Source organism: Crocodylus porosus, unplaced genomic scaffold (genome assembly GCF_001723895.1).
Source record: "Crocodylus porosus isolate Cpor-Errol unplaced genomic scaffold, CroPor_comp1, whole genome shotgun sequence".
In the NCBI taxonomy this organism is placed as follows: domain Eukaryota; kingdom Metazoa; phylum Chordata; order Crocodylia; family Crocodylidae; genus Crocodylus; species Crocodylus porosus.
The window spans coordinates 9,164,054-9,191,032 of NW_017728913.1; the positions used below are offsets into that span (position 1 = coordinate 9,164,054).

Here is a 26,979-nt window from a genome sequence, read left to right on the forward strand (position 1 = left end):
TGGGGGCACAGTTGGGGGCTGTGGGCAGACACAGGCATGGGCAAACTGGGCAGCCGCCCGGGGCCCAGGCAGAAGAGGGGCCCAAAATGTTTTGGGTTTTTTTTCCCCTGATTTAGTATTATCATTATCTCTGGTGAAAGGATACTCAATACTAAAAGTTTCCCCAGGCCCACCAGGAGTCTAGGTACAGTGCCATGTTGGGTGAGAGGGGCGGTGGGTGTGCGTGGGCAGACTCAGACACAGGCATGGGGAAATCAGGTGGCTGCCCCAGGGCCCAGACAGAAGTGAGGGTCCAGAAATGGTCATTTTTTTCCACGGTCTGATTATTATCATCATGATCTCTGGCGAAGGGGAGCCCAATACTAAAACATTTGCCCAGGCCCACCAGGAGTCTAGGTGCAGTGCTGCGTGTGGGGCAAGGGGGTGGTGTGTGGGGTAGGGCAGGGGGGCCCTAAGCAGCCCCTCACAGGCTGGATCTCTGCCAGCCTGCAAGGGGAAAGCCACGGTGTTCCACCTTTTTCTCCTTTAAAGGAGAATCCATTCTTAAAGTTTGTTGATCCATTTTGAAAGGTTGTTCTTGTGACCCACTTCAGAGTTGCGACCTATGAGTTGAGAAACACTGCTCAGGGCCTGCCCAGATACTACCTGATGGCTTCCACCCCCTGAAGTAACTTCAGACTGGCCTCAGGTGGCTTGAGAGCAACACCTGACCCATTGGCGAGGCTAGAGCTTAACAAGAACAAAAAAAAAAAAAAAAAAGAAGAGTCCACCACTGATGAAGTTTGGGATGGTTGGGTCTGATGAGCAGGCACCAGCAGGAAACAGTGTGGAGAAAGGGGAGTGACTGGCCCAAAAGTGGTCAAAGCCAGAGTAGATCAGTTTGTGGGAGAGTTTCCACTTCTCCTCCTGGGCCCTTTCCCCCACACTATCTTTCTCCTGCCCTCCTAGCTCTAGCCTGATGTTCCCCCAAGGCCTGCCATCAAGTAGTCTGTGTTGTTTTTTGCTGGAAACTTCCTATTTCTGTATCTGGACCTGTACCACCCCCTCCCCCTTTCTCCTGCCTCTAGCTTGTTTTCACTGTTGCTTCCTAAAGACCTGCCCTAAGGTAGTCTATCTCTGTGTTTCTCAATCCATGGGTCGTGATCCAAAAGTGGGTCACAAGAATATATGAAAAGATCATGAACAAACTTTAAAAATGGATCAACAAGCTTTAAAAATGGGTTTTCCTTTAAAGGAGAAAAACATGAGAAACCATGGCTTTTTCCTTGCAGGCTGACAGATCTAGCCTGTGAAGGGCTACTTGGGACCCCCCTGCCTCACACACCCACCCTCTACCCCACACATTGGGAGGCTGGGGCCTGGAGGTGGGTGGCAGTGGGTGAGGGAGGGGCACTGCGTTGGGACTGGCCATTGATGTTTACAAATGAGTCCCGGTACCTGGAAAGGTTGAGAACCACTATGTTGTTATGTGTTACTGGGGAGTTTGCTGGAGAGTTCCCACATTACATCTGGACCTGTACCCCTTTGCTGTTCTCCTGCCTTCTTGTCTCTAGCCTGTTCTCACTGACGTTTTCCCAAGGCCTTTCCTAAAGTAGTCTATGTTGTCTGTTACTGGATTTTATGTGTTTAGTTAAGTGGCTGATTTCTATTTCTCCCTGCCCCATCTACATGATCAATGGTAAAGTTTTTGGCTGGCTTCCAGGTGTCATTTTTATTTACTTATGGAGGGAAATGTTTTAATTTTACTCCCTTAACACTGCTGTGTGGGTATTCATGTCCTGCATAGAGTGCATCATGCCTGTTTAGGAAATGCATGTGGTTGCCCTGAAAACAGTTATCTTTTAGAAGCCTTGACACTTATACAGTGACATTTTTAGTGGAGTTATGACCTCCATCCATCTTCAAACTTCTGGCCCCCATTCAATTTTAAGAGAGCTGGGTGCTTTGGTGCCTCTGAAAATCTCACTGGATGCCTTTCTGCGTTTTTAGATACATAGATTCCTTTAAAATTAGGCACTGGGTCACATTTGAAGATAGGACTTAGTAAATTATATCAGAGGTTCCCAACCACCGGGCTGCAGCAGGTCATGGCACGAGCCCCACTGCTCAGAGCTCCATCTGTCTGCCTGGGCAAGAGGCTTCCAGGGTCACAGCTGAGCTTCTGGGGTTAAAGCTGGTTGGCAGGGGGGCTCCAGGAGGGAGACAGCTGGCTCTGCACACCCCATTCCCACCAGGTCGTGGTAAAAAATAAAAGGTTGAGAACCATTGATCTATATGACTTAAACCTTGCAGTGATGAGCAGAACAGTATCTTGAGTTCCTCTAAAAATCTGGACCCTTTCTCTTGTCTAAGAAAAAAGCATACCTTTCTTATACCTTTCTTTTTGTAAGGCAATGACAGCTGCCTGAAGGTGAGTTTTGTGGAATTCTTACCAACTGTTCTTTGTGGTTGCCAGCCTTTTCCATAATGTGCACCCGCATCCATCATCCAGTCTACTGGAGGGTTTTTTTCAAGTTATTCAGTTAAAGGCATTTTCTACTTGAAACTCTGCCTATGTTATAGTTTTGGAAATGGGCCAGTTCACTTCAGTATGTATACCCGCCCACACACACTGAAAGTCTGTTTTTATTAAAGTTTCTCTTGCTTTAGTCCTCTTCTGTACATATATATTTTTAAAATACTTTATTCCTTCTGCATGCTTTTTTACAACCTCATCTAAACAGAATTTTAAGTTAGGTATTATTTAAGTCAGTCTTTTAAATATCAGAAGTGAAATCCTTCACTTCCTGACATCAGTAGGTGGTTTCATTCCATCTGTTTCAAAGCGTGTGGAATTAAAAAAAAACGCTGTCTTTCCTCCCTCAGTCTCCAGTAACCAAATCAGAGACCATTAAAATTGCGTGCCTAGTAGATGCAGTCTTCTATCTAGAAGTTAAATTAATGCTAAAAATGTTGAATTATAAAGAGGTTATATAAGAGGGCATTGTCAGAAGAAGCTTTGTCATTCATAGTAAATGTCATTTCATGTACTGTTCAGAATCACCAGGGCAGTTCTGTTGCACAACAGCAAAACTCTTGGAAAAAAACACTTTCATGGTACTCTAAATAAAATAAAAGGGGAAAGATTGACAATTATTTACTAACCACCCATGACCAGCACAGCTTACACAAATCTGCTGAAAGTCCTGCAGCATCATAATTGGATTAGTCTGTTAGTACACCAGGCTTCTACAGAGAAGAGCAAACTCCAGGATAGGGAGTGTGCAGGGGTAAGGGAAAGCAGAAAAAATAGTAGGTCTGCCACCTTTTGAAGTCTGCCTCACATTATTCCCACTCCCCATTTAACTAATTGTTTGATTATGAAATACCACTTTGGGTTTGAGCTTGAAGTATGTTTACTATGACTAAATTCCTTGGACTGCTTTGAAAATATCATTCTTGCCATTGCTTTAATTAAAGGGATCAAAGAGGAAAGGACTGATTCCTCACCATGCTAGATGCTGGTGGTCTTGATTCTCTCCTTTTAATTTCTGTTAATTGTGCAGTTGATCATACTGCCTCCTATTATCTCATATTTCAGTTTTTCTGGAGCTAGGAAAATGCTGAGGACCTGATATCTCTAGAACAACTGTTAAACTAGCAGGTTATTTCATGTCTTTGGATGGAAGAGCTAAAATGTAACCCATTTCTAGTAAAATGGTTTGATTTGACAAATGGTAAGCATCTTTAGTGCTCTGGATAATGAGCAATAATGAGAGATTTTGTTTTCTCAAACTCTAGGTAAACCTCCTGTGGTATGGCAACAGTTCTGGGAATCATGAAGGACCCTAAGCATGGAGGGATTGTCAGCCTATGGGTTGTGGGCTGGATCTTGCCCATGGAGCCATGGAACCCAACCTGAAGCTGAGGGACTTCAGCATTTGGTGGCAGGAGCTTTGCCCTTGCTGTTGCTGGGTGCTTTGGCAATGCAGTGGCCAAGCATTGGAAGAAATGGTGGCAGAAGCAGGGGTCTAGTGCTGGCTGCCACAGTGCTTGGTCATTCCGGTTCGCTAGCCAAAACTGTTGCCAACTACTACAAGAATGTACAAACATCCTTTTTGGAGGGACGTGGAAAGGTATCTGACAAGGAGGAACACTGCAGGATGCTATTCTCACTCTTCTCAGAGAATGGGTTTTATCATATTAGAGAGTAGGAAGAAGAAAAAGTTGATGTGGAGCAATTATTCAACAGTTCTAGTATGCATTGCATTGGATTATTGTTGCTCTTTTACTATATTGGTTTAGTTCTGCTTAGCTAATCAAAAATATCCTTCCTTGTGCCAGAACAACCAGATGCTAACACCAGTAGGCAGTTTGTCTTCACTTCATGGAAAAGGCACAGTCATGGAAAGATAGTTTTAAAACGGCGTTTCAAACATATTTCTCTCACATATATGTGCACTCTTGGAGAGAGGCAGTGTTTATATCGTACGTCTAGGAAATACTGGTTCTACACTAACAAACCCATTACTAGGTATTTTCTGTGCACAAAATACTGTAAGTTACTATAGGACAGGAGAAATATAGTCATCTGAACAAGTCAGCAGGCATGATATCGGCTATCCTTGATAATCCCTTCCAGAAAACCAAGTTCTTCATTTCTTTTCTAAGTGGAAGCAGTTGGGCATAGAGGGATGGGCGTGGGAGTAAGTGATTGATAGGCATCTTGGTTTTGGAAAGACATATGTAGCTGAGGAGTTTACAGATGTCCATAAGGGAAGACTAGAATAGGATTGTTTGAAGTCAATGCAAGGACCCTATGAAATCAAGGATGTAAGGCATCTACATAAACCAAATGAGCTGCAATCTCCAATAGATAGGACTTTTTTGAGTTCCATTGTTCTCGTACTTTTATCAGTGCTATGGAAACATGGTCACCCTTGTACAGAGCACAGAAAGAGAATCACTGAAAAGTACCTTGAGCTGAAAGGTTGGGGCATAGTTACCAGTAGTAATTGGCATTATAGCAACACCAGGAAGGATGGGTTTGAATAGGAGTCTTTTTGTGTTGTTAAAAGCAATGAGTGCTCTCAGAGAAGTTGATGGTTATGAGACAGAAACATACTGTCCAGCCAGACATCTGCTTTGACCTATGTAGAACATCAGGGAGGAGTAACAAGGAACTTGTGGTCTCATTGCTTTTTCTCTAGGGACACTCCTAACTGTGTCAGCTATTCTGCTCTGCTGTGTGTAGACTCTCATTTAAAAGAAGGACGCTTCCTACTGCCCTGTGAAGATAAGAAAAGCACAGTAACACTTGTGAAAGGAAGAACAGTAGTCAGATCTTGTGCTAAGGCTCCTGTTTCAAATCTCTTGTTTCCTAGTAAGCATCCTTGAGTACAATACGCTTGACTTCCCCGACATGTGGCCCTTTTCACAGAATACACAAGTTTTGCGGGAGTGGGTTCTTTTTTAACATAATACTATAGTCATGTTTATCAGTCAAGATTTTTTCTGCCATTAGTCATGTAAAACTTTTATTGCAAACAGTGGGAGCCTTGCCTAGACAAAAACTGTAAGGTTGTATTCAGAATGGTTATGTTTAAATAAAATATATGCAAACCTTCCTTCAGCAAGCTGTGCTCTTAATCATGAACCCTCTGAATAGTTCTGGCTTGCCTGTAAAATGTGTAGCCAGTTGGCTTTGATGTGTAACATTTGTGCCATGAAAGGCCTTGAGATATTTGGCAGCTACTTTCCTTCATGACCCAAGTCACTTTGTTTTTCTTGTGCGGTAGATTTGCTCAGGATTGTTATGTTTTCTTTGTTTTCAAGAAGTCAGGTATTTCTTCTTAAAATCAGGGGGAAAGCATATACCTAATTTTTCATTAATTCAGAAAACAGTTAATTTGCCTTCATATTAGGAAAGTACAGGACCCATATTTCACTCTAATCCCTATCTACAATTGCATAGCCAAATGTCTGCAGATTTTGAAGCAGTTTTGGAAGGCCTTTCCCTTTCCACTCAGGCCCTCTGGTGCCCACCCTCCAAAAGAAAAAAAGTCTGAGTGTTAAGCTAAAGGTTTGGGGTTTGAAATCCCTGTTGTTATGCTGTCTGGGAAGAATATAATATTGAGGAAAATGTGTAAGTTTCGTAAAGGAAAAATACTTAGGAACCTGACGATGTTGCTTGCTTGACAAGTGACTGCTGCTTGTCATGCTGACCAATATTTTTTTCCCCCACGGGCTTTTTGTGTTCCTATTTGTCTGTCTATAGCTATCTCTTCTCTTTTGTATTTTCTGGGTTGTTTCTGTTCCAGTGAGCTAAGAGTCAGTCTTGTTCTGTGTTTGTAGAGTGCTTAACAGTGGGCTTGTGTTCCCAACAGGTACTTTTAAGTGATGTGGTTATACAAATAAATAATAATTAGGGGCAGGTAATATTTCCTGGTTAATGAGGGGTGCTGACTTTTTTAATTGTCATAAACCTAGCACAAAGGAAGATGATAAAAACATTATTATTTAATTGTTAGCTGTATAAAGGCACAATATTTCAACAAATGTTGTTTTGAACAACTACGGCTTTCTTGAAGGAATTTTTTTCTCTCTGCTCAAAAAAGATCTCTCTTCTTGATGGCTGGTGACGGTCCCCTAAATCTTTAAAAAAAAATGTCAGCTTGTGAGGGACTCTCATAGCTTGGCTAGAATGGTTCTGCAGGCTGCCTGAGTGTCCTGCAAGATAACTCGGGCTGATACAGAAGCCAACCTGTTTCTAACCTGTTCCTGTAATTCTCATATTTTACTTACCCAACTCTCACAGCTGTTTCTTTTCAAAGGCTGATGTTCCTTTTTATGTTAGTAAATAGTTATGTAATATCTATGATGAATTTCAGATCATAATCTAAAAACAGAAGAGTTAATGGACTTATGTTGAATGTAATTGTTATATACTAAAGACTGCTGTATTTATTTTTGGCAAGGTACTTGCTGTAACTGTGTGCCAGTGAAGACTAGTATGTAGTAGCTTTTGAAAGCATTTCAAAATATAAAGTAAATTGTAAAGCTCATTGTATTATTAGTCTGATGTGACAACACAGTAACACATTTAGAAGTAAAGCTATATATTTCCCTGGAGTCTTGCTGATCCTAGTAGGTGTGATACATTTACAAGTGACTCTAGGTTAGGGTTGACATGGATGGAAAGATTTCCATTAATTCTTGTAGGTTTTGAAGCCAACTGAGATAATAAAAGTTCAGTTTACATACATGATAAATCCATGCTGGGTTTTACACGTGGATAAAGAATTCTACCCTAGTTTGAAACACTTTTTATGAATTTTACCTGCCTTTTCCTCCTGCACCTTCTCCCCCTGCCCTCCCCCCCCCATCCTTGCAGTAATCCTGGGACTATAGCTGAGATTTGCAATTTGCAAATACGTAAGCCTATTTTTAGCATGTGTGCTACAGAAGCATTGAACTAGGAGTTAACACAAACAAATGACTGGTGGATGTAATACTAGTACTTGAGGGTCTTGCCTCCCAGTCCCCATAAACACCTAGAGAACATGCAAAATAGAGTATAAATTCTTGATTATATCACAACTCTGGCCATTTTGCAAGATCTTCAGTGTTATTTAGGAACTTTGAGCAGTGTCCTGGCCCCACTAATGTCACTAGGAGTTCTGCTATTGACTTCGCAGAGCCAGGACTCGCTCTCTTGTCTTAAGTTTGTGAACCAGACATACACTTTGGACTTGAGAGTTTTTAGTTTTTGAATAGCAATCCTTTGGTTCTGCTGAGATCTCTGATCTGGATGTGAATTTTGGCACGTATGGTAGTACAGTCTGTTCTTGTGTGAAGCACTGGATTACTGCAGACTGTGTTAGTAGAAAAAAAACCAAGCATCGAACCCAAAAATAAAATTGTCTAAAAATCTGCACTACATTAAAATTGTTCAGGTATATAGCTTTTTGGTCTGATAAGATGCTTTTTGGGATTAGGATTTGTTACTAGTGTTTGTTTCTGTCTGGGGTCCTTTGTGAACTAGTTAAGTGGCCAGTGATGGAAGTAGAGGCTTCGCAAAATATAACTGAAATGATACATTTTACACACGCAATTTCAGGATGTGTAACTTTTTTAGCTTTGTAACTTTAAAAGATTTCCTTCCTCTAGTATTAAAGAGAAAAATAACAGGATCTTTAATCAACCTTCCCATTCAGAAGAAGTATTTAAAAAAATCTATTAAATACACCTGTTCAAGTTCCTCAGATCAAAGAACCAGGCCTTATTTTGTACCCTGGAAAACATATATGATACAACCTTAGTAAAGGGCAAAGTGAAAATATACTTGGGGGAAGGGTTTGTTTTGTGTTCTTTTTAAAGGATGCACACTAGCAAAGGGAACTCTCTCTTATTTTCTTTTTGTATCTATACATAAAGTAATTAATTACAACTTCTTATGGCCAACCTTTTACTTTTCTCCACAGTAACCCTAATTTAAGTATCAGCCATGAAGCTTAACTTTGACTCTTATTGTTTATTTAATTTTTTTTAGCCTTGAATACATGAATGTCATTGAAAGGAAATGAACATGCCATGAATGTCATTTTGAATCAGCATTTTGTAAGCAAGGCCTTTTCCTAGTTCCTATTGTGATGACATCTGTTATCCCTCCTCCTTCCTCTCCTACCAACTTCTCCTGATAATTCCAAAGCCTGTATAATTCTTCAAATCTTCTCCTAAATTCCAGGCAGTTTAATATTTTTAAGCAGTTCTGGGTGAAAGTGTAACTACTGTTTTTATACATTTTAAAGATCTTGTAATGGTTTTCACTTGTAATGGTTTTTGTGTTTGCTTTGGAGTGGGTAGGCAACAGTTTCTGTACACCTTCTCTGCACTGTCAGACATAAATAACCCCAGGAGTTGCTGATTCACATAGCTTCTATGTAATGTAGCATGTATGAAATTATTTGGAATTTTAGGAATATTAATATTTCTACAACTGTCAATGACTGCCCTAGTTGTAGGACACCATCCCCCCCAAAAAAATCAAAAAAAAAAAAATAATCAGTGAACTATGAATGATTAAGCTTTACAATAATCACAGGTAGATTAGTGAACTAAAGCAGAAAGTGATTAGGTTTCCCTGCCTCCACCCCCTCACCTTTCCTCCCCCTGAAGTTGGATGTCTAAAGTTAGACAAGGTTCTTTGGGTAAATGTGGTATCTTTTATTAGACCAACTGAATAGTTTGAAAAATTGTTCTTTGCAAGCTTTTGGGTACAAACACCCTTCTTCAGGCATAGGGAGAGTCTGCTGTTTTGTGTTATCCTGGATAGAATAGAAGCCAATATGCAGGTCTGCAAAAATGTAAATGCATGGCAGTAAGGCTCAGGGGCTATGGGAGACAATAGCTGAGAGGCAGGTAGGCTGCAGAGGTGGGGGGGATGTTGACCTGGTGATAAAATGTAGCTGGTAAAGTGTAGAGAGGTTACCTGGGATTATTGAATGGCAGGCAGGTTATAAATGTGCCCCAAGTCCAGTGTCTATGTTTAATCCATGATTTTTTGTATCCAGTAAATTTATAAAGTGAAGTTCATAGGCTTGTCTATGAAAGTGTTTTGTAACTTCCCTTTGAGGATTAGAATTGAGAGATTGGAGAGAGAGTGGCTTTCTTGTGAGAAATGTGCATCCACAGGTAGTTGAGTATTTTTGTCTCTGGTAGTTTTTCCACTGTGTGTTCATTTTGGTATGCAGGTCTTGTTTGGTTTCTCCTTTCCATCAGAGCATTTAGTGCACTGGATGAGTGAGAGGACATTTCTGGTGGTGCAGCTATAAGATCCAGGAATAGTGCTGGCTCTGCTGTGGGGTATAATTATTGTGCAAGTGGTGGAAATATGTTGACAGGTTTTACATTTCTTGTACTGGTATAGCCTGGATCCAGTCAGTGTGTTTAGGGCCATAGGAAGTTTGCTTCCAGTGATGAGATTGGCAAGGTTCACTGCTCGTTTAGAGGCTAAGATGGGTGGTTCTAGGAAGATCTCTTTAAGAACTGGGTCTACTTCTATAACACTAAGTATAGATATTGGATTTACAGCACACTGTAACCTACCTGCCATCCAATTAACCCCAGGAAACCTCTCTACATTTTTTACCAGCTACATTAATCACCAGGTCAGCTTCCCCCCTACCTACTTATTGTCTCCTATAGTCTCTGCTCCTCACTGCCACACATTTGCATTTTCACAGACCTGCATTTTGCATATTGGCTTCTATTTCATCCAGAAGAACACAAAACAGTAGACTCTTCACTGTTTGCAAGCTTTGGGGTGCAAACACCCTTCTTCAGCATAGGGGTGATGCACAGGGGTGCATGTGCACCCCCCCCCTCACAGTAGCATTCCCTGCTTAGGCAGTAGGGGGTAAGCAGGAGAGCTGGTGCCCACCCTGACAGCCAGCTGGGAGTGGGGGTGCCAGTAAAGCACCACAGCCCCCTCTGGGTGTGTCCCTGGCCTTCTCAGGAACACCACTGGCACTTCTGGGCAGTGTTCCCTCTTATAGCCAGCTTAGAGGGCACGCTACTTCCAGGTTGGTGCATACAGCTGGCCACAGGGGGACCCCAGTTGCTGACTGGCCACCCATGCCTGCACCAAACAATTTTTCCAACTATTCAGTTGGTTTCATAAAACATACCACATTTACCCAAAGAACCTCATCTGCCTATGTCCTTAGAACAATACACCTACAACCAAACACCCAGGGCCTAGAGGCAGATGTTACACAGACTGGTCTAAGTGATCAGAAGCTAGTTTAAACCTGTAACAGAACCTGTGCACTGAATGCTTAAATCAGTTTGAAAATGGCTGAAGCCAGGCTGAGATAAACCTGGTTGAATGTAGTAGTATCAGACTTAGTTTTGGGTCAAACTTGTGTATTCAATGTCTGTCCCAGACCCCTTCTTGGTTTAAGTTAAACCAGAGTCCCCCAGCATCCCAGATGCTTTATGGAGTGATCTGCTAGAGCAGAGTAGGGTTAGCCCCACCCTTCTCCTTCCTAGCCAAAGCACTATCACTGCTCTGACTGGCTGAGGGACCATAGCAGCTGCCAGGCTTCCCCCTTCCAACTGGCTGCTCAAGCAGGGTTCCTTCTTCCTGCTTTGTTCCCATGGCAGGGACCCCAGTACAAGGTCCCAACATTTGGCCATGCCCTGTGCCCCATTCTACCCACTGCTGAGAGGTTGGTGTGTGGGTCTTCAGTTTCACTGGAACAAAGGGCAGATGGCTAGTGGCAATACTCCTGCCCCTTGAGCAGCAAACAAGGAAGTCTGGGACTACAGGCTAGGATGAGGGTTAAAACCCCTCCCTGATCAGAGCATCCTGACCACACCTACCCCTCTCAGCTCAGCATTGTGGAAAAGGAAGGACTGCTCTAGCACCCCCTGGCTTCTAGCCTAAGCCACTGCATATACATGCCTGCATTTCTAGAATGAAACCTGTAAAGAGTAGAATAACCTGCAAAGATTGCATCAATTCAGGCTCAGGCTTTTGAATGTCTGGCCCTAGCTGTGATGTCTAAAAAGTTAGGCACCTCAGTGAATGGGACAAGTCTGTTCTTCCTTTCTACAGAGTGCCTGAACAGGAAGTAATTGGCACCTATGAAAAACTAGCTATCAGCAAAAGTGGTTGAGAGAAAAAAAAAAAAATTGATGTGCTATCCTAAATGATTTGTCAAAGGCATACAAGTAAATGAGTTGTAGAACTGAGAATAAAAGAGCCCAACAGTATAGCTTCTGCATTACTCACACTACAGCTTGCTCAAAATCTGATGTTTTTGTTCAGCTATGTTCTTCCACTGCTTTAGCCACAGCAGGGGGGGAAAAAAAAAAAAAAAAAAGAGAGAGAGATAGGATCCTTTCATCTGAAAATAAACTTCTTCTAAAAGTATGTTTGTACATGTACGTGTTCTCTCTCACTGTTTGGCACTTATTATTTTAAATATGCTTAGTGGCAATGATTAAAAGACATTTCTTTGAATACGTGGGTGTGTTTCTTTTGGGTAGCCAGCATTTACAAAAGGAGCAGTTTTGTAGTTTACTTGAGTAATTGCTGAAAATAAGACTATTTCAATGAATTATTGGAATGAGAGAGTTCTTAAGAGTTCAGATATTGAGCAGAACAGTGACCTACACTTGCCAAAAATTATTATAAAAGTAATAATTTAAAAATCCTACCATTTCAGGACCCAAATCTTTTGATCTTCTCTACTGCAATTTTCTCTGTTTCTGTAATAGGAAGTACTCCATGGATTAGCCACTTTTCAGTCTTATCTTCCTATAGGCTGTTTCATACTTGCTGAAAGGCTTTGGAATGGTGTGCAAGTGAGCAACTTCTATTTTAGTTTATTTATTTAAAGCAAAATATGAAGCATGTGAACCTATGATACAGAACTATGCAAGTTACTCCTCAGGACTACATTTTACTGAGACTAAACAATGTTATCACCTTTTTTTTTTTTTTAAGGAAAAAAAAAGTGTCAGAGAAAAAAAGTAACAACACTAGCATGTTTTTTATTGTGATCTTATAAATAGGATTACTATGACCACACAAAAAATGTAATGCCAGACTAAAGATGTTTGGAGTATCCACCAATTCCTCAGGATGTTAGATGCCTCTCATAATTAGTTCAAAAGAAAAAAAAAAAAGTCACTAAATCACTTTTTTTTCAAAGCAAGTATTGTTTCTATGCAGTAGACACTAAATTCCTCCTTTAAACAAGTTTATTTAATAGGTTCTCCACTTCCATTATCTGTGAAATAATGTAGTTCTCTTTTCAAATTCCATATGAAAACTTCAAACTGATAGTTTTCATTGATCAAATGTACATAATGATTGTGCTTTGAGCTTCTAGGCAAAAACCTATGTGGTGCAACTACGACTTACTGTTGGTATGCCTAAACTACTAGTTCTTAGGTCACACAAAAAGCTTCTACAAATGGTTGAAGATTTCTGATAGTTTATTTTGACCAGCATCATCAGTATTCTGGGATAACTTACCTTGTACAGTATTTCTCTAATGGCAGACTCAAAGCCAGTGAGATTGAAGTGATGTCCATCATGGATTAATCTTCCTGAAATACAAACATCAGATGCATCTCCACCACATCAGACCATGGTATGGAGCACTGTTGTGAAAGGACTTCCTGCCTACGTACTTCCAAGCTGAGTATCAAACTTGTGATGTAGCCACTCTCTCTTTCCATATCCATAATGCTTATTCCTGAACATGTTTATTAAAAGTTGTTCTGGACATGTTTGGCACTACTCTAACAGTGACTATGTTACTGCAGTTAGAGGTGAGATTGGAGCATGACACATACTGCTGCTAGCTTAGAGGCTACTGAGAGTTATGAAGGTCTGGTGGCATAGACTCCAGAATGGGTTAGATATCCAGGTAGCTGATCAGAGTTCTGTTAAAGTCCAGGCATCTGTCTCTCCTGCTAGTGAGATAAGGACCAACTTGGGTAGACTGATAGAGCCTATGGTCATGTTTCCCAAATGCAGTTAGACTTGAACACAGTAGGTCTCTTTTGCATTAGAGAATCACCCTGAGCAGGTATTTGGCATGCTTTTGTTTTTCTTCCATAAGGGTTTTTTAAAGAGTATAACAGGGGGCTGTCAGGGCTGGTCCACCACTGGCCCACCCACCTGTTTCTGGTGCAACTACCCACCTCACTCACCTGTTGCACCTTGTTTTTTTAATTGGTTCCAATTAGGCAGGAGGCTGCCCATTCTTGCCCTGATGCCAGGAGACACTATCTGCATCTCTGTTCCTCCCCTACTTTGCAGCCCAAGCTTCAGGAGGGCATCCAGGTGACAGTGCTCCTGGCTTACAGCCAGACCAAGCTTAGCCCACATTGTCAGGCCTCAGACACACATGCATTCACACCACCCTCCTCTCACACTCTACCCCCATTCACATATGGGAAGTTTATACCTCCTTGCTCCCTCCCAGAGCAGGCCCCTACAGCCAATGGCTTTATCTAGCACAGACCTTGTGGGAGAGGACTAAAAGATGGTATGTCTGCTGCCCAACCCTCACCAATATAGTAGCCAACCAGTTACTTGACAGGGACCAAGCTTGCCCTGGCCCCTCTCAGGGCAACTAAACACAAAAACCAAGTTCCTAGCCTTCTGGGGCTCTACATCTTCTGCCCCCTCCCTGGGGCTACAGGGCTTTCCTCCCTAGTGGGGGCTCAGGTGGGGATAGCCATTCCTGGCCCCAACTACTACACACAGTGATGTGGGGAATAGGATTTACTGAGGCACTGCAACCCACCTTCCACCAGGGTGGTAACTGGTCTGGTATTTTCCTGGAGGCTCCCACACCATTGGGAGCCCCACCAGGCCATCCACTCCCAGCAGCGTACAGTTTTAAGTCATGCTTAGGACTAAAAGCCTCCTGTTCCTACCTGTAGATGGTCTCATACAATAACTCAATCAGAAAATGTTTCCTACCTGGCTGCTAGTAGCCAACTGCTCTGTTTATATAGGCAGCCAGTGTCTCAAAATGGTTGCCACAATCAAGCACCTGCTGGCTGTTTGGCTCAGCCCTTAAAGTGGCAGGCACCAACAGTGCACTGCAACAAAAAGTCATTGGAGATGAAATTGAAATACCCTATTTTGGAATAGTTCATAAATGTCTTGCCAGAAATAAGTTCCAGAAAAATGTTAATAGACAAGCCAAGATAATCTAGTATTGAATTGAATAGAAAGGTAATGTTGAAGATCACTAGAGAAGAAATTCCAATTATTGACAATTAACATTAGCATGAGTACCAAAGCCAGCTTCTGCTTGAATATGAGCAGTTGAAGCAGTTCAGGAAGGAACCTGGTGTCATCCCATAAAGATAGGCACAGCAAAGTCTCCTTCGTAGTGTCAAGGAATGGAGGGAAGTTGCAGAGTGCAATGTACCTAGCAGATTCTATTGGCACCTGGTGTGGTGCTGATGATGCCCCTATCAGCATCTGGATCAGCCTTTCAGCAAGAGGCTTGAGCAGAATCTAGTCCATAAACTGTGCCAAGCCTCTAGTATAAAAAGGGGTCTTAGAATTTAGAGCTAGTCCTAGAAGTCTTTTTTTGAAGACTGAGACATGATGTCCTCATGACTGAGGAAGGAAACTTTTCCACTGTTTGCAATTAATAGTGGAGATCTAAAAGTTCCAACAACTTCTGGCATGTCATGACCAACATTAGCCTTGACAGCAACCCTCAAGCCATTGTTCATCATTAAGCATACCACTCTGGCTCTGTTGAAGGCACTGAGGTTCACTGTTACAGGCACTGAGAAACCATTTTCTTCTTGAGGGAGAGCCTGAGGCTTCCCTACACAGTAGCATCAAGGACAGATTTCCAATGCCAAAATAACAAGTGGAATTGGATCCAGTGTCCAGTCTCATCACCCAAATATTTCTTTTTTCTTTGTCGGTGGATGAAGTTTCATAGTTTCATAGTTGGTAGGGTCGGAAGGGACCTTAGCAGATCATCAAGTCCGACCTCCCTGCCATGGCAGAAAAGAGTACTGGGGTCAAACGATCACGGCAAGGTGTTCATCTAGCCTCATCTAGTGTCAAAGTGGTGTCTTTGACACTAGTACTGGTAGCAAATGACTTTCAAATGTTTGAGGAGTTCCTTGTGCAGACTGCCAAAACTGGAACTTTTCTCAGAGAATTCCCACAAGCTGTTCAACATTATGTTAGCTTCTGGTCTAGCCAGAATCACTTTCCCTATTTTAAGAGGGTCTACTATCAGATAAAACCTTGTGCCAATTGTCAGTCATTACAACATTGACAGCAAAAAGAGCTTATAAAAATGTCCTCTACTTGCTGTAGGCTGGGCTCCTTAGTTGGCCTAGAGAAAATATTGAGATCAAACAAAAACATGTTGTAGATGAAAGACAGTTTACCTACAAAGGAGGAAGGCTTTGGGGTTTTCTTTTTTTGGGGGGGGGATTAGTTTGGGGTGTTTTTGTTTTTGTTTTTAGGTTTTTCTGTAGCTTCCTGTAAGCTAATTTACAGATTAATCCTTTTCTTGCAGGATGTACACTTACCTATGGCCACCCACATGGTGCATAGGCAGTATCAAAGGTTTATAGTAGGGCCTTATCATTATTTCCTTGCAGAAATTTGCCCTATGGAATTTTCATGGCATCAAGAATGTTCACCAAATATCCAGTGGTCATGTTAGTGCATGTATGTAAGTAGGGAATGTATATATGTATACCTGAAAGACTGGCTGATACACAGGAACACAGCAAGTCCCGCTAGCGCTGGTATTTATGCATTTGCATTCAGTATTCATTGGGTAAACAGCTCTTACCCCATTAGGGAAGAAGTAACAGCCAGAAGCCAGGACCCTCTCATATGGCAGTGTCAGCAGCTTGGAATAATACTGATTTAGCAGAGTCTTGGTCTGCAGAGGAAACACGAGGAGTTCAAACTTTAGTCCCGTTTAAGGTTCACCATTTTATACTGTCTTCTTGCACCTTCCAATATCAAACCCTATTGAACCCTTCTAACATTCTTCTTCTTATTTGATATCCAGTCATGGGGGCCCCAGTTGAACTATGGTCAGAGTGCCCAGTTTATCACCCTACAACCAACATTTTCTCATGGCTATTACCTCAGTAAAGAGTAAGAAAACTCCAGCTTCTTAATATTGTATTATCTTCCATATCCTTCCAAAAGATAGGTTAGTTTTATTACTAGAGACCAAATTAATCTCTCCAGTGATTTTTAGAATTCCATCCAAACCGACCCATTGCCTTGCCAATCTTTCCAAAGTGAAACTCAATACTGGGAGAGTAGAAGCTTGATGCTTTGAAGACTCCAGGCCTTATGATGTCACTTCCTTGTGGTCCTTAATTATTTTGGTCTAATGTCTGTGAGAGTTTGCTTGTGGTACAACTTGGTGAACTTGAGGAAGAGGTCAGTGTTCTCAGTTCCTCCCTAAAAATGATGCTGGTTTCAGGATGACTAATCCACACATTTATGTCCTATATTTATAGATTTTTATTTCCGTAATAACACCAGGCCTTTTAGGCTTGTTGTCTTTCTTGGTGGATGGATACCCAGTGGAAGAAAAAGTCCAACCATTTGATCACAGAGAATCTGACACCAGTAGTCAAAAAAAATTCTGCTTGCACATGAGATGTTCACCTTTATGGGGGTTGCACTTCTGACAGCCTCTCAAAGAATCATAGTTACTGTATGACAAATAACGAGTTAGTTTCCATAGAAAAAAATGGTTAACCATAGAGAACCTAAATTATTATTTTTATAATAATTGTTCCACATTGCATATTTTATTTTATTTGCACTTAGATTTTCTATGTACATCACATTTAACATATTTATCAGTCATCATTTATTAATAAGACTAAATTAAATATATGCCAGTATAATTATAACTTGCATTTTCATTTCAAGTTTAGAAACAGGCCATTGGGACCAAAACTGGAATCTAGATTTCAGCACAGAATATTCATAAACTTCTGTATCATTCCCCGAAAAACAGCTTCTTTCACAAATATCATAATCTAACTTCAGTGAGTCATCATGATTCAGTCTGCAGCATGGTTGCAGCTACTTCAAAACTCTTTATTTCTGGCAGCATTTTCCATTTCTCTGTTGTGCTGTTTAGGTAGTTATATAAAGTGACCCCCCAAAAATGTCAGCCACATGGTGCTGCTACTTGTTTAGTATGTGTATGTGGGTGTCTACAGTGTCTACCTAAATTCTGCTGTAGATTGTGTGTGTTGGGGCTTCCATGAAAAAAATGGATTGAAAATCTGGAAGTTGCATTTGTACTTTTAAAGAGTAAAAGAACTGTGATATCAACGTTTTAACAAGTGACTGTCATAAAATTCTTCTTAACCATAGTCTGGGCTGTGATCTTAGAGATGAGGGGGGTTTAAAACTGTTTTGCACTTTAAACAATAAAAATATTTCAGATAGCTTGTTTTGGGGTGTTGTCTACTCACATAGCAAGTCATCACATATTGAAGTACAGGTTTTTGGAAATGCTTATACTTTTTTTTAGGGATCTGTATTTATTTCTATAATTTAGTCTTTTATTAGAATACCATAATGATCTAGTCTGTTTCCCTAAGCATGCATGGGGAAGATGTATCTATACCTGCCTACACAGCAATCCTTAGACTACTGCCAGGAAAAAAGTCAAAGCTATATGTTCCCTCTGTATGTGTTTCACAGTGAAAAAGGTGTGCTCACCACTAGAGCAGTTTTGAGCGTACCCATTGCCATTCTTAGGTGCATGCCATAAACAGGCATGCACCAAAAAACAATTTCATGTGTACTAATAAACAGTGTGTGCAAGAACAAGTGGATAGGACCTCTTTATTTGTGGGCACCTTGGGGTAACTGCAGTGGCAGTATAGGCATACTCTTATTGAATATGTTCCATGAAGTGGAAAAAGGCTTTAAATAACCATCTTTTGTGAGCCCCACAAATCTAATTGCTTACAGGGATCTTTCACCAGTATGTGGAGAAGGGGTCAACACCTGAAATAAATATTTCCAGTTTTTCCATTTTTATTGCTTTTTTATGTGAGCCTTTCTATCAGGTGATTTTGCCTTATGTCTTGGATTGGAAGCTCTGGTAGGTTCCAGTACTTCCTTTTCAAAGACACATAGATGAAATCCAGTAGATACTCATGCTTCAGAAAAGAAACTGTCAGTTTGGAAATGTATATCTGAAGAATTAGCATTCAGCAGCATCCAAAATGGACAAAGAAACAAACTATGAATCATAATAATGTCTCTTTTTTTTTAGGTGAAAGCTATGTATGTGCATCCAATGAGCCATATCGCAAAGTTGATTATACCAAGAATGTCAATCCAAACTGGTGTGTGAATATAAGAACTGGGTCCAGTCGATCCTTGACGTCTTTGACATCTACAAAAAGTGAAGTGAAAGAGAGTAAAGATTTCATTAAACCCAAGCTGGTAACTGTTATTCGGAGTGGAGTGAAGCCACGGAAAGCTGTGAGAATTCTGCTGAATAAGAAGACTGCACATTCCTTTGAACAAGTCTTGACTGACATCACAGAAGCCATTAAGTTAGATTCAGGTGTTGTGAAGAGACTTTGCACACTGGATGGGAAGCAGGTAAGAAAACAAATCATTTTGGATAGTCAATAATTATGAAATTAGGATTCTTCATTTTTTTTATATGCTGTCATAATTTTAAGTTTTGTTAATAAAGTTATTTCTGTATTTCAAGTTGTATCTAAAAGCTAATTTAAAAAAGTTGTTAGTTTTTAAATATAGCCCATATTATAGTTACGGAAGATGTTCAGACTGCATTTTGAAGAAAAGTAGAACAGTTGATATTTTTAATTAGCAATCATGCTCTGGTGCTAAACAAACACTTGGGTATCTTTTAAAGTACCTCTCTTCATAATGCATCTAAGCAGGACGAATCATTTGGAAGCAGTGGAATATATGGCAGCCCCCAAAATGCAATTGCTTGCAGGGATGTGTCAGTGGTATGTGGAGATGGGGTCAACACCTGAAATATAGGGAAAAATTTCCAAATATTCCATCATTTTATTACTATATAGCTATATCTAGATATAGCTAGATAGATAGATATTTTACCATTGGGCTTATGTGAGATCCTCTGTCAGGTGACTGCACTGTGGTTGGAGCTCTGGTAGGTTCCAGTACTTCCTTTTTTAAAAACCCATAAATGAAATGCAATAGATACTTATATATTTGTGTGTATAGATGTATATAATATACAATTAACTGTTCCAGAAAGTCTAGATGTTTTGCCACATTTATTTGTAATTTCATATCATAATTTGGCATTTGTGACACCAAAAAAACATCACTGTTGCATTGCTTATATTTTGGTTAAAAATTATCAGTGTACTGTATATTTTTTGAGTTATATCATCCTGAAGATAGTAGGTAAAATGTTTTTAGAGTTGAGAGCTTGATTTGAAATAATCTCTATAAAAAGAAAAGATAAAATTGTGAGTGAATGCTATCTTTACATCTTTGTAGCTTCCTCCTTTCATTCCCAAGTTTCACACAAAAAAAAATTTCATGCTGCCAGAATTAATGATGCAGAAGATAGCTTGTTTACTCTGTAAAAATACCCAAAATGTAGGTTTCTAGAAGAATTTTTCTGTTGGAATAGACAAATTCACTAATATATTTGCTGCTGGCCTCTACCGGTTTCATGACTCAGCCTGTTATGGGCTAGCACTTTTTCTCAACTGTCATGTATACCTTATTTGACAGTGCTTTGGAACTGACAACATTGTGTTCTAAAAGCACATAGTAACTCAGATGGACAGCTAGACAAAACCTGATTATTGGATATAAAGATTCTTAATAACAGAGCACTAGACACTTTGTCTAAAAACATGTAGAACAGCCAGGAGTGGATCCAGGATTTGGCAAAGAGGGGTGTGGGAGCAGCCACCTGAGTTGTGGGGATGGCTGTATCCCCATTCTCCCTCTCCTCCTGCTCTCCCTGCCAACCCATTGGTGGGAGGAAAATGAGTTACAGGAGCCTCTGGGTAGGAACCTATAGAAGCTTTTGGGAACAGGACCCTGAGTTCCCAAAGTAGGTACACATCCCTTGCTTTCCCCTCCATGCTCAGAGATATGTTCCGTCCCCTCGTCTTCCATTTCCTGCTGCTTTCCCAACTGTCCCATGGGTTTGGGGAGCTTCAGAGCTGCTCTTGCTTACTCCACCCAGGTTCAACAGGGGTTGGGATTAGCTGGAAACAATGGCAGCAGAAGTAGGGAGAAGGTAGGTTCCCCATACCATCTGATCTCCTCAGGAGCAGGCACAGGAGGATGCTGCTGCAGCTGCCTTAGGCCAGTCCCTGTACAGCCCAGCTTGGAAGGGCCAGAAGCAGCTCCAAAAACTCCCTTACCCCTGGGACAGTGAAGAAAGGAGCCACTGCAGATGGGGGATGGAGGAGCGGGAGAGGAGAGGACATGTTTCTTTAACGCAGAGGGGAAGGGGGGGACTCTCTTCCACTTTAGGGACACAGATTCCAGCAACATGGTCCAGTCCAAAAAGGTACAATTGTGCCAATCCTACTGGTAAATCTTTATTTCTCTAAATTTGAAGAATCTTAACAAGTATAAAAAAATGTTGGTAGTTACTCATTCCATATATAGACACAGTTTTCTATGGAAAAAGCTGTAAATTTTGAGAAATCTGGAACTATCTGGCAAGCCTCTTGTTCTTGCTATGTGTATGTATTCCTGTATTTCTTTTATGCTGTGGAAATGCTTCAAATTTTACTGTTAAAATATTTGAAAAATTAATTTATTTAGACTAAGCCAACAGCAGCAAGATTGATTTATAACAGTTCTATAATGTTCTTGCTTGTCATTCTTATGAGCTTTAATTGGATTTGTTAACCAAAAGGAATATTTCTTACAAGAGCAATTTATTTTTTTTAAAGCCCAAAATTGTAATTTAGTCGCACTTAATTATCTAATCTGTAATAAAAGATATTTATTGTATTTTAACAGTATATGGATTGCCATCCCTTATCCTCTCAGAAGTGGCTTTGACATTTTTCAGGCCCGGATAGAAACAGATTAGTAGGAAAAAAGTGAAGGAAAGAGCTTAAGTGCATTTCCTCACTAACACAAGTGGCTTCTGTTTCCAGTAAATGGTTGCTTCCACCTAAAGGATAGTAGGGCTATGTGAAACGTTGATCACCAATTCGATTCGGAGGAGATTTGGCTCAATTCGGTGGCCAAATCGCCGAATCCAAATTGAATCAGAAGACCCGTTAATCTCTCCAAATCGAACTGGAAGCCTCTGATTCGATTCAGAGAGATTCAACAATCTGACCTCAGACACAGCTTTATATGCTTTTTCTACATACTTCAAGGTACCAAGTGCAGCTCGTGAACGCTGAGATTAAGCATCCCACAGCAGCGAGGGGGGGTCCCATTGTGCTCGGCGGTGGACCCAGAAGTGGACCAGAAGTACTTCGGTCCACTTCTTGGGTCCACTGTGGAGTGTGCCGGGGGGCACCACCCCCAGGCTTGGCTACTGGTGCCTCCTGGGTCTGGGAGAGCACCCAAGATCCACCCATGGCCAATTGCTGAGCCAGGGGCACACGAGGGGGGGGTCTCCTGCCTGCTTCCATGGGACGTTCCATCTGCCCCACCATCTCAGCGTTCATGAGCTGTGCCTAGTATCTCAAAGTACATAGAAAAAACATATAAAGCTGTCTCTATGGCCAAATTGCTGATTCTCCAAATCTTCAAATTCAGACTTGGCTGAATCAAATCGGGACAGTGATCCGAATCAGTGAACTGAATCACTGTCCCCTGTGTCGGGCCGAATCCAATTCCAAATTGAATACTGCCTGTTTTGCACATTTCTAAAGGATAGTACAGTAAAAAATTAGTATTGAGAGAGAGAACGTGCACAGAGTTCAGAGGAATATGAGAACTTCTTACTGAAACTGTCTTTCCAATCCCTCTTCTCCCTGCTACATCATTTTCCCCACCCATTACTACTTCTTTTTTACATTGCATGGCCAATTTATTTCAGGCCTTCAGGCATTTTCCCTGGAATAAGTAATCTAAAATTGCAGTAGATGACTGTGACATTATCATATTAGTGATATCACAGGCTTATTGAGGAGGGAGCCCAGTTCATTGGGAAGTCTTTGAAATTCAATGGAGAGACTTTATACCGGCATTAGAAGCCCCTCCTTCTGCTACTGGAATGAGGGCATGGTGAGACAAAGACCTCAGTAATAGTGATGAGGAGGCTGCAAGTATTCTTGGGTGGAATACAGACTTCTAAATTGATTATCACTGCTAACTTGCTACTTCCTTCTTTTTCTGTAGCCATTGGTAGATCAATTATTGTCTTCTCTTCCTTACTGCGTGATTTGTTTCAATCATGGAAGCAAGCACATGGAGACTGGCAGACCCTCTCTTTTTCTTAAGGAAAGGGAATCAAGATATTATTAATTTTTCACTTTCCAAATTGAAACTAAGATGTTAGCCTCTTTCAGCACAGCACATTGGTAATATTGAGTTCTTTCCATGTTTAAATGTGCATTATGCTAGGATCCTGAGATGAACTTGAATTGAAACTGAATTTGAATAGACTTTGCCCCATTGATTGTTCGTTAAACAATCTACTTTTTTTTCTTGGTTGTACAGTTGTACAAGGCCAGCCTTGAGATCATAAGATTTGACTGTTTTGTGAGGTTCCTTATTAGACCTGCTTATCACCCATGTGAGGATATAACTGGGAGTGAGTCAGGTTAGAAAGGCTAGCAGTCTTGCAACAAGATGCTGGTTCCTTCACCTCATTGTGTACTGCTGTTTCTGCCAGTTCCGCAACAAGTATTTGATTCCTAGTGAGGAAAGTCACCTACTGCCTAGCTTTATATCTTGAGACCATAGTGGAGTCTCTGCACAGGTAACACTATGAGTTCCTTAGGTTCAGGAAAATTAAAGCCTAGTGTTGAGTCCCTTTGTGCTAGCTAGTACTGATTCTGCCTTTCTAGAGGGCAGAGATGTTTTTGCCTTGTCTGAAGTCCTTGTCTAAAGTTTGTCTGATTCTGGCATCTGCCATTGCTGCTTCTTTTTATTTATTTATTTATTTATTTTGGCCTTTGTGAAGTGTACATTGGAGTTGGCACCAAGGGCATTGTAGAGTTTGGCAGATGAAAAGATGTTTTTCTGCCAGTTGCCAATTGATGGAAATTTCTGAGCCCATTTTCCCTAATGTGGTAATTGCTTAGCCTTCTAAATCTGCTAGGAAGGCATTTCTTTTATGTTAGTGTCCTACTGCTGGCAAAGCTTGAAAGGCAAATTCTTTTTCAAAAGCTATTTTGTAAATGGCTACGTTTTTGTAAATGCAAAATGTAGCTTTTGTGTGTTTCTTTATATTCTGTCTCCTATAAATAATATGGAATTGTAGTTGACTTTTTTAATGTAAGATATTTAGATAGTTTCAAAACAATATTTATCCCTCTTCACAACATTTATCTTCATTTAAAAGTTTAGAAATTACTTTTTAATTCATTAAACATTTTGCTTTTCAGCTGAAATATTACACTCTGCATGGAAAAACTGATCATGAAACTAACAATCTATGATGAAATTTCCCTTTTAATTTTGAGCAGCATAATGGATAGAATATCTCCAAAATCTTTTATGGCTTTTATTTGGTCAGACTCTCAATCCTTTGCTATAGCAACTTGACAATAGTAATGAATAGAGAAAAGCATTCAGGTCAAAGATTTTCTTGATATTTGTGCATAATTAGAGTCAATATTAGGTCCTAAATTACTGTATTCGGTCAATTACAAAACGAGGGATTTTTCCCCATTCAGCATGGAGAAAACAAAGCCTCATTGTAGAATTGTGTATGGGAATGCTCCAGCTGGGAGGTGGTGTTCCCAGCTGACCCTGGTGCAGGGCCACCATAGTAGTGGTGGCACACAGGTTCTTCCTTCCAGTGCCTGTTCTCTGCCTGATTCTCCTCCTCTGTTGGCTGAGAGCAGGCTTTGAAAAGAAGAACCTGTGCACAAATGTCACTGTCCCCTGTTGATGAAGACAAGAGGGTAGCCCATAACTACTCTTGCCCCACATTGCTGCGTGTGAAGCCCAACTCAACCAGGGACAGCGACAGCAACAGCGACAGACATGCAGAGGTTTCTACTTCCAGTGCCTGCTCTCAGCCAGCAGAGGAGTTGGCAGAGGGTAGCCAGGGAAGCAGCAGACTCTGGAAGGGGGGACCTATATGCTGCTGCCACTGTTCCTGGCTCCCTGTACAGCTGCTTCCTGTAGTGTGGGTTAGAAGTGGCTCCGGGGCTCACCCTGCAGTAGGAGCAGCTAGAGACAATGGCTGGATTGAGAAGCAGGTAGTGGGGGTGACAGGTAGTTGGAGAGGCAGGCATCAGGATGCAGAATGGTGGAGGGGCAGGTGACATGGGGGAGAAAAGGGCAAGCTGTTTGCCTCCCCACTGTTGTTTGCCTCCCCTCTGTCAGGCCCCACTACTGCTTTCCTCACCACTTGCCTTCTTGCTCCTGCTTTCCTTGCCTGAGTGGTGGAGGAAGTACATTTTAAGTGACTTCCAATAATTAGAATTTTTACATGGAAACTTACAACAAATGTATAATTTTCCATTAATTATTGGGGGGGTCTTCTTAAATTTGAAGTAATCTCGGATTCTGATAAATACAATATAACATTTGGTACAGTAGTCTTTTTCCTCCCCCACCCTTCAATCAGTTTTGAGATGGCAGCAGCGATGGTCCCTCAAAGTTGAGAATTACATCCATCAGGCTTGATGGGTCCTCAGGTGATTGAGGATGTACATGTTCTTTGGCAATGGGGGCTTGTTGTTGCATGGGGGAGTGGGATTCGCAGCGCTGGGTCCGTCTCCTTCTCCTTTCTCTGCTGCCACCATTCCACATTGGTATCGAGTTGTTGGGCCTCCAAGTGGTGTGGGCCAGGTGGCGCCACGCCAAATGGTCAGCAGCTTACTCCTCCCAGCCGTCGGCGTCGATGCTTCCATGCTTGAGAATGACCTTGAGCATGTCTTTGTACTGTGTCCTTTGGTTGCCCTTTGAGCATTGGCCAGTGGAGAGCTGGGAGAAAAGAATCTGGCAAGGGAGGCGGTTCTCAAACATCTGGACGCAGCGGCCCATCCATTGAGATCTGATTTCTCAAGAGCAAGGCTTTGGTGCTGGTGGACACAGCTTCGTGGTCCAGCAATCCTCCCATTTGATCCCCAGGTTTTGACGCAGGCACCACTGTTGAAAGCTGTTGATGATCTTAATGTGGCATTGGTAGATGGTCCAGGCTTCACTGCAGTAGAGGAGTGTGGTCAGCACGACAGTCTTATAAACCAGGACCTTCGTCGACTTCTGAAGAACTCTGTTTTCAAAGACATATAGTTGCATCTTGAAAAAGGCAGCACTGGAACAGTTGACCTGGTGCTGAACTTCTTCATTGATGGTAGCCTATTGAGAGAGGTGGCTGCTCAGATACAGAAAGTGCTCCAGGTACTCCAGAGGCTCCCCAACTATGTAAATAGTGTGAGGGATGTTCAGCTGGCTTGCACATCCTGTGCAGAATGAGCCATCACACAGCAATCATCCACAAACTGAAGGTCATGGATGTTCTCGGTGGTGAATTTCATTTTTGCCCAGAAGCGCCCAAGATTGAAAGGCTTCTGGTCCAGTCGATACTGGGTACTGACACCAGATGATAGATCATCTCGGATGAGGTGGATAATGATGGTCAGGTACAAGTTCCCTCTAAGGTACCCGCATGCACGGCTGCACACAACTAAAAGTGCAGCCATGCACAGCCTTTTCAAGGCTGCACACCAGGAGAGGCTGGAGCCAGAGCCTGGCGTGGGCTCTGCTGGCTCCGGGGAAGTGCTCTGCTCCCTGGCATAGCCTCTGGGGGCATGTGCTGGAGCCAGTAAAGCCTCACTTGGGGCAGGCAGCAGCTCCTTCCCGAGGTGAGGCAATGCAGGGATGGAGGCTGGGGCAGGCGGCTGGCTCAGGCTCCGCTGGCTCTGGGGAAATGATCCATTCCCTGGCCCTGATGTGGGGGAGCAGAGTGCTTCTCCAGAGCCAGCGGAGCCCATGCCAGGCTCCAGCTCCAGCCCCTGGTCCCAGGCCCCAGCCCCTGACCCCCACCTCCAGCCCCTGGCCCCCAGCTCTCAGCTGGCCCCCCGGCTCCCAGCCCCTGGTCCCTGGCTCCGGCCCCCAGCCCCAGCCTCCAGCCACCAGCCTCTGGCTTCAGCCCCTGGACCCCAGCTCCAGTCCCTGGCCTCTGGCCCCTGACTCCCGGCTCCTAGCTCCAGTCCCTGGCTCTCGGCTCCTGGCCACAGCCACCAGCTCCAGCCACCAGCCCCTGGCTCCCAGCCCCTGGCCTCAGCCCCTGTCCCCCAGCT

At 42.1% G+C, this 26,979-nt stretch overlaps 1 protein-coding gene across 5 annotated transcripts in view; it reads left to right on the plus strand.

Annotated features, from left to right (window-relative positions):
* DCLK2 (doublecortin like kinase 2) overlaps nt 1-26,979 on the plus strand; it is a 147,688-nt gene that overhangs the window by 899 nt on the left and 119,810 nt on the right. For all 5 annotated transcript variants that reach the window (XR_002100999.1, XR_002101000.1, XM_019534454.1 and 2 more), the window contains exon 2: nt 18,825-19,159. Coding sequence is in view for 3 of the 5 variants with exons in the window: in XM_019534454.1 (XP_019389999.1) it covers nt 18,825-19,159 (335 nt within the window). In the remaining 2 variants the exon portion in view is untranslated. The remainder of the gene's footprint in view (nt 1-18,824; nt 19,160-26,979) is intronic.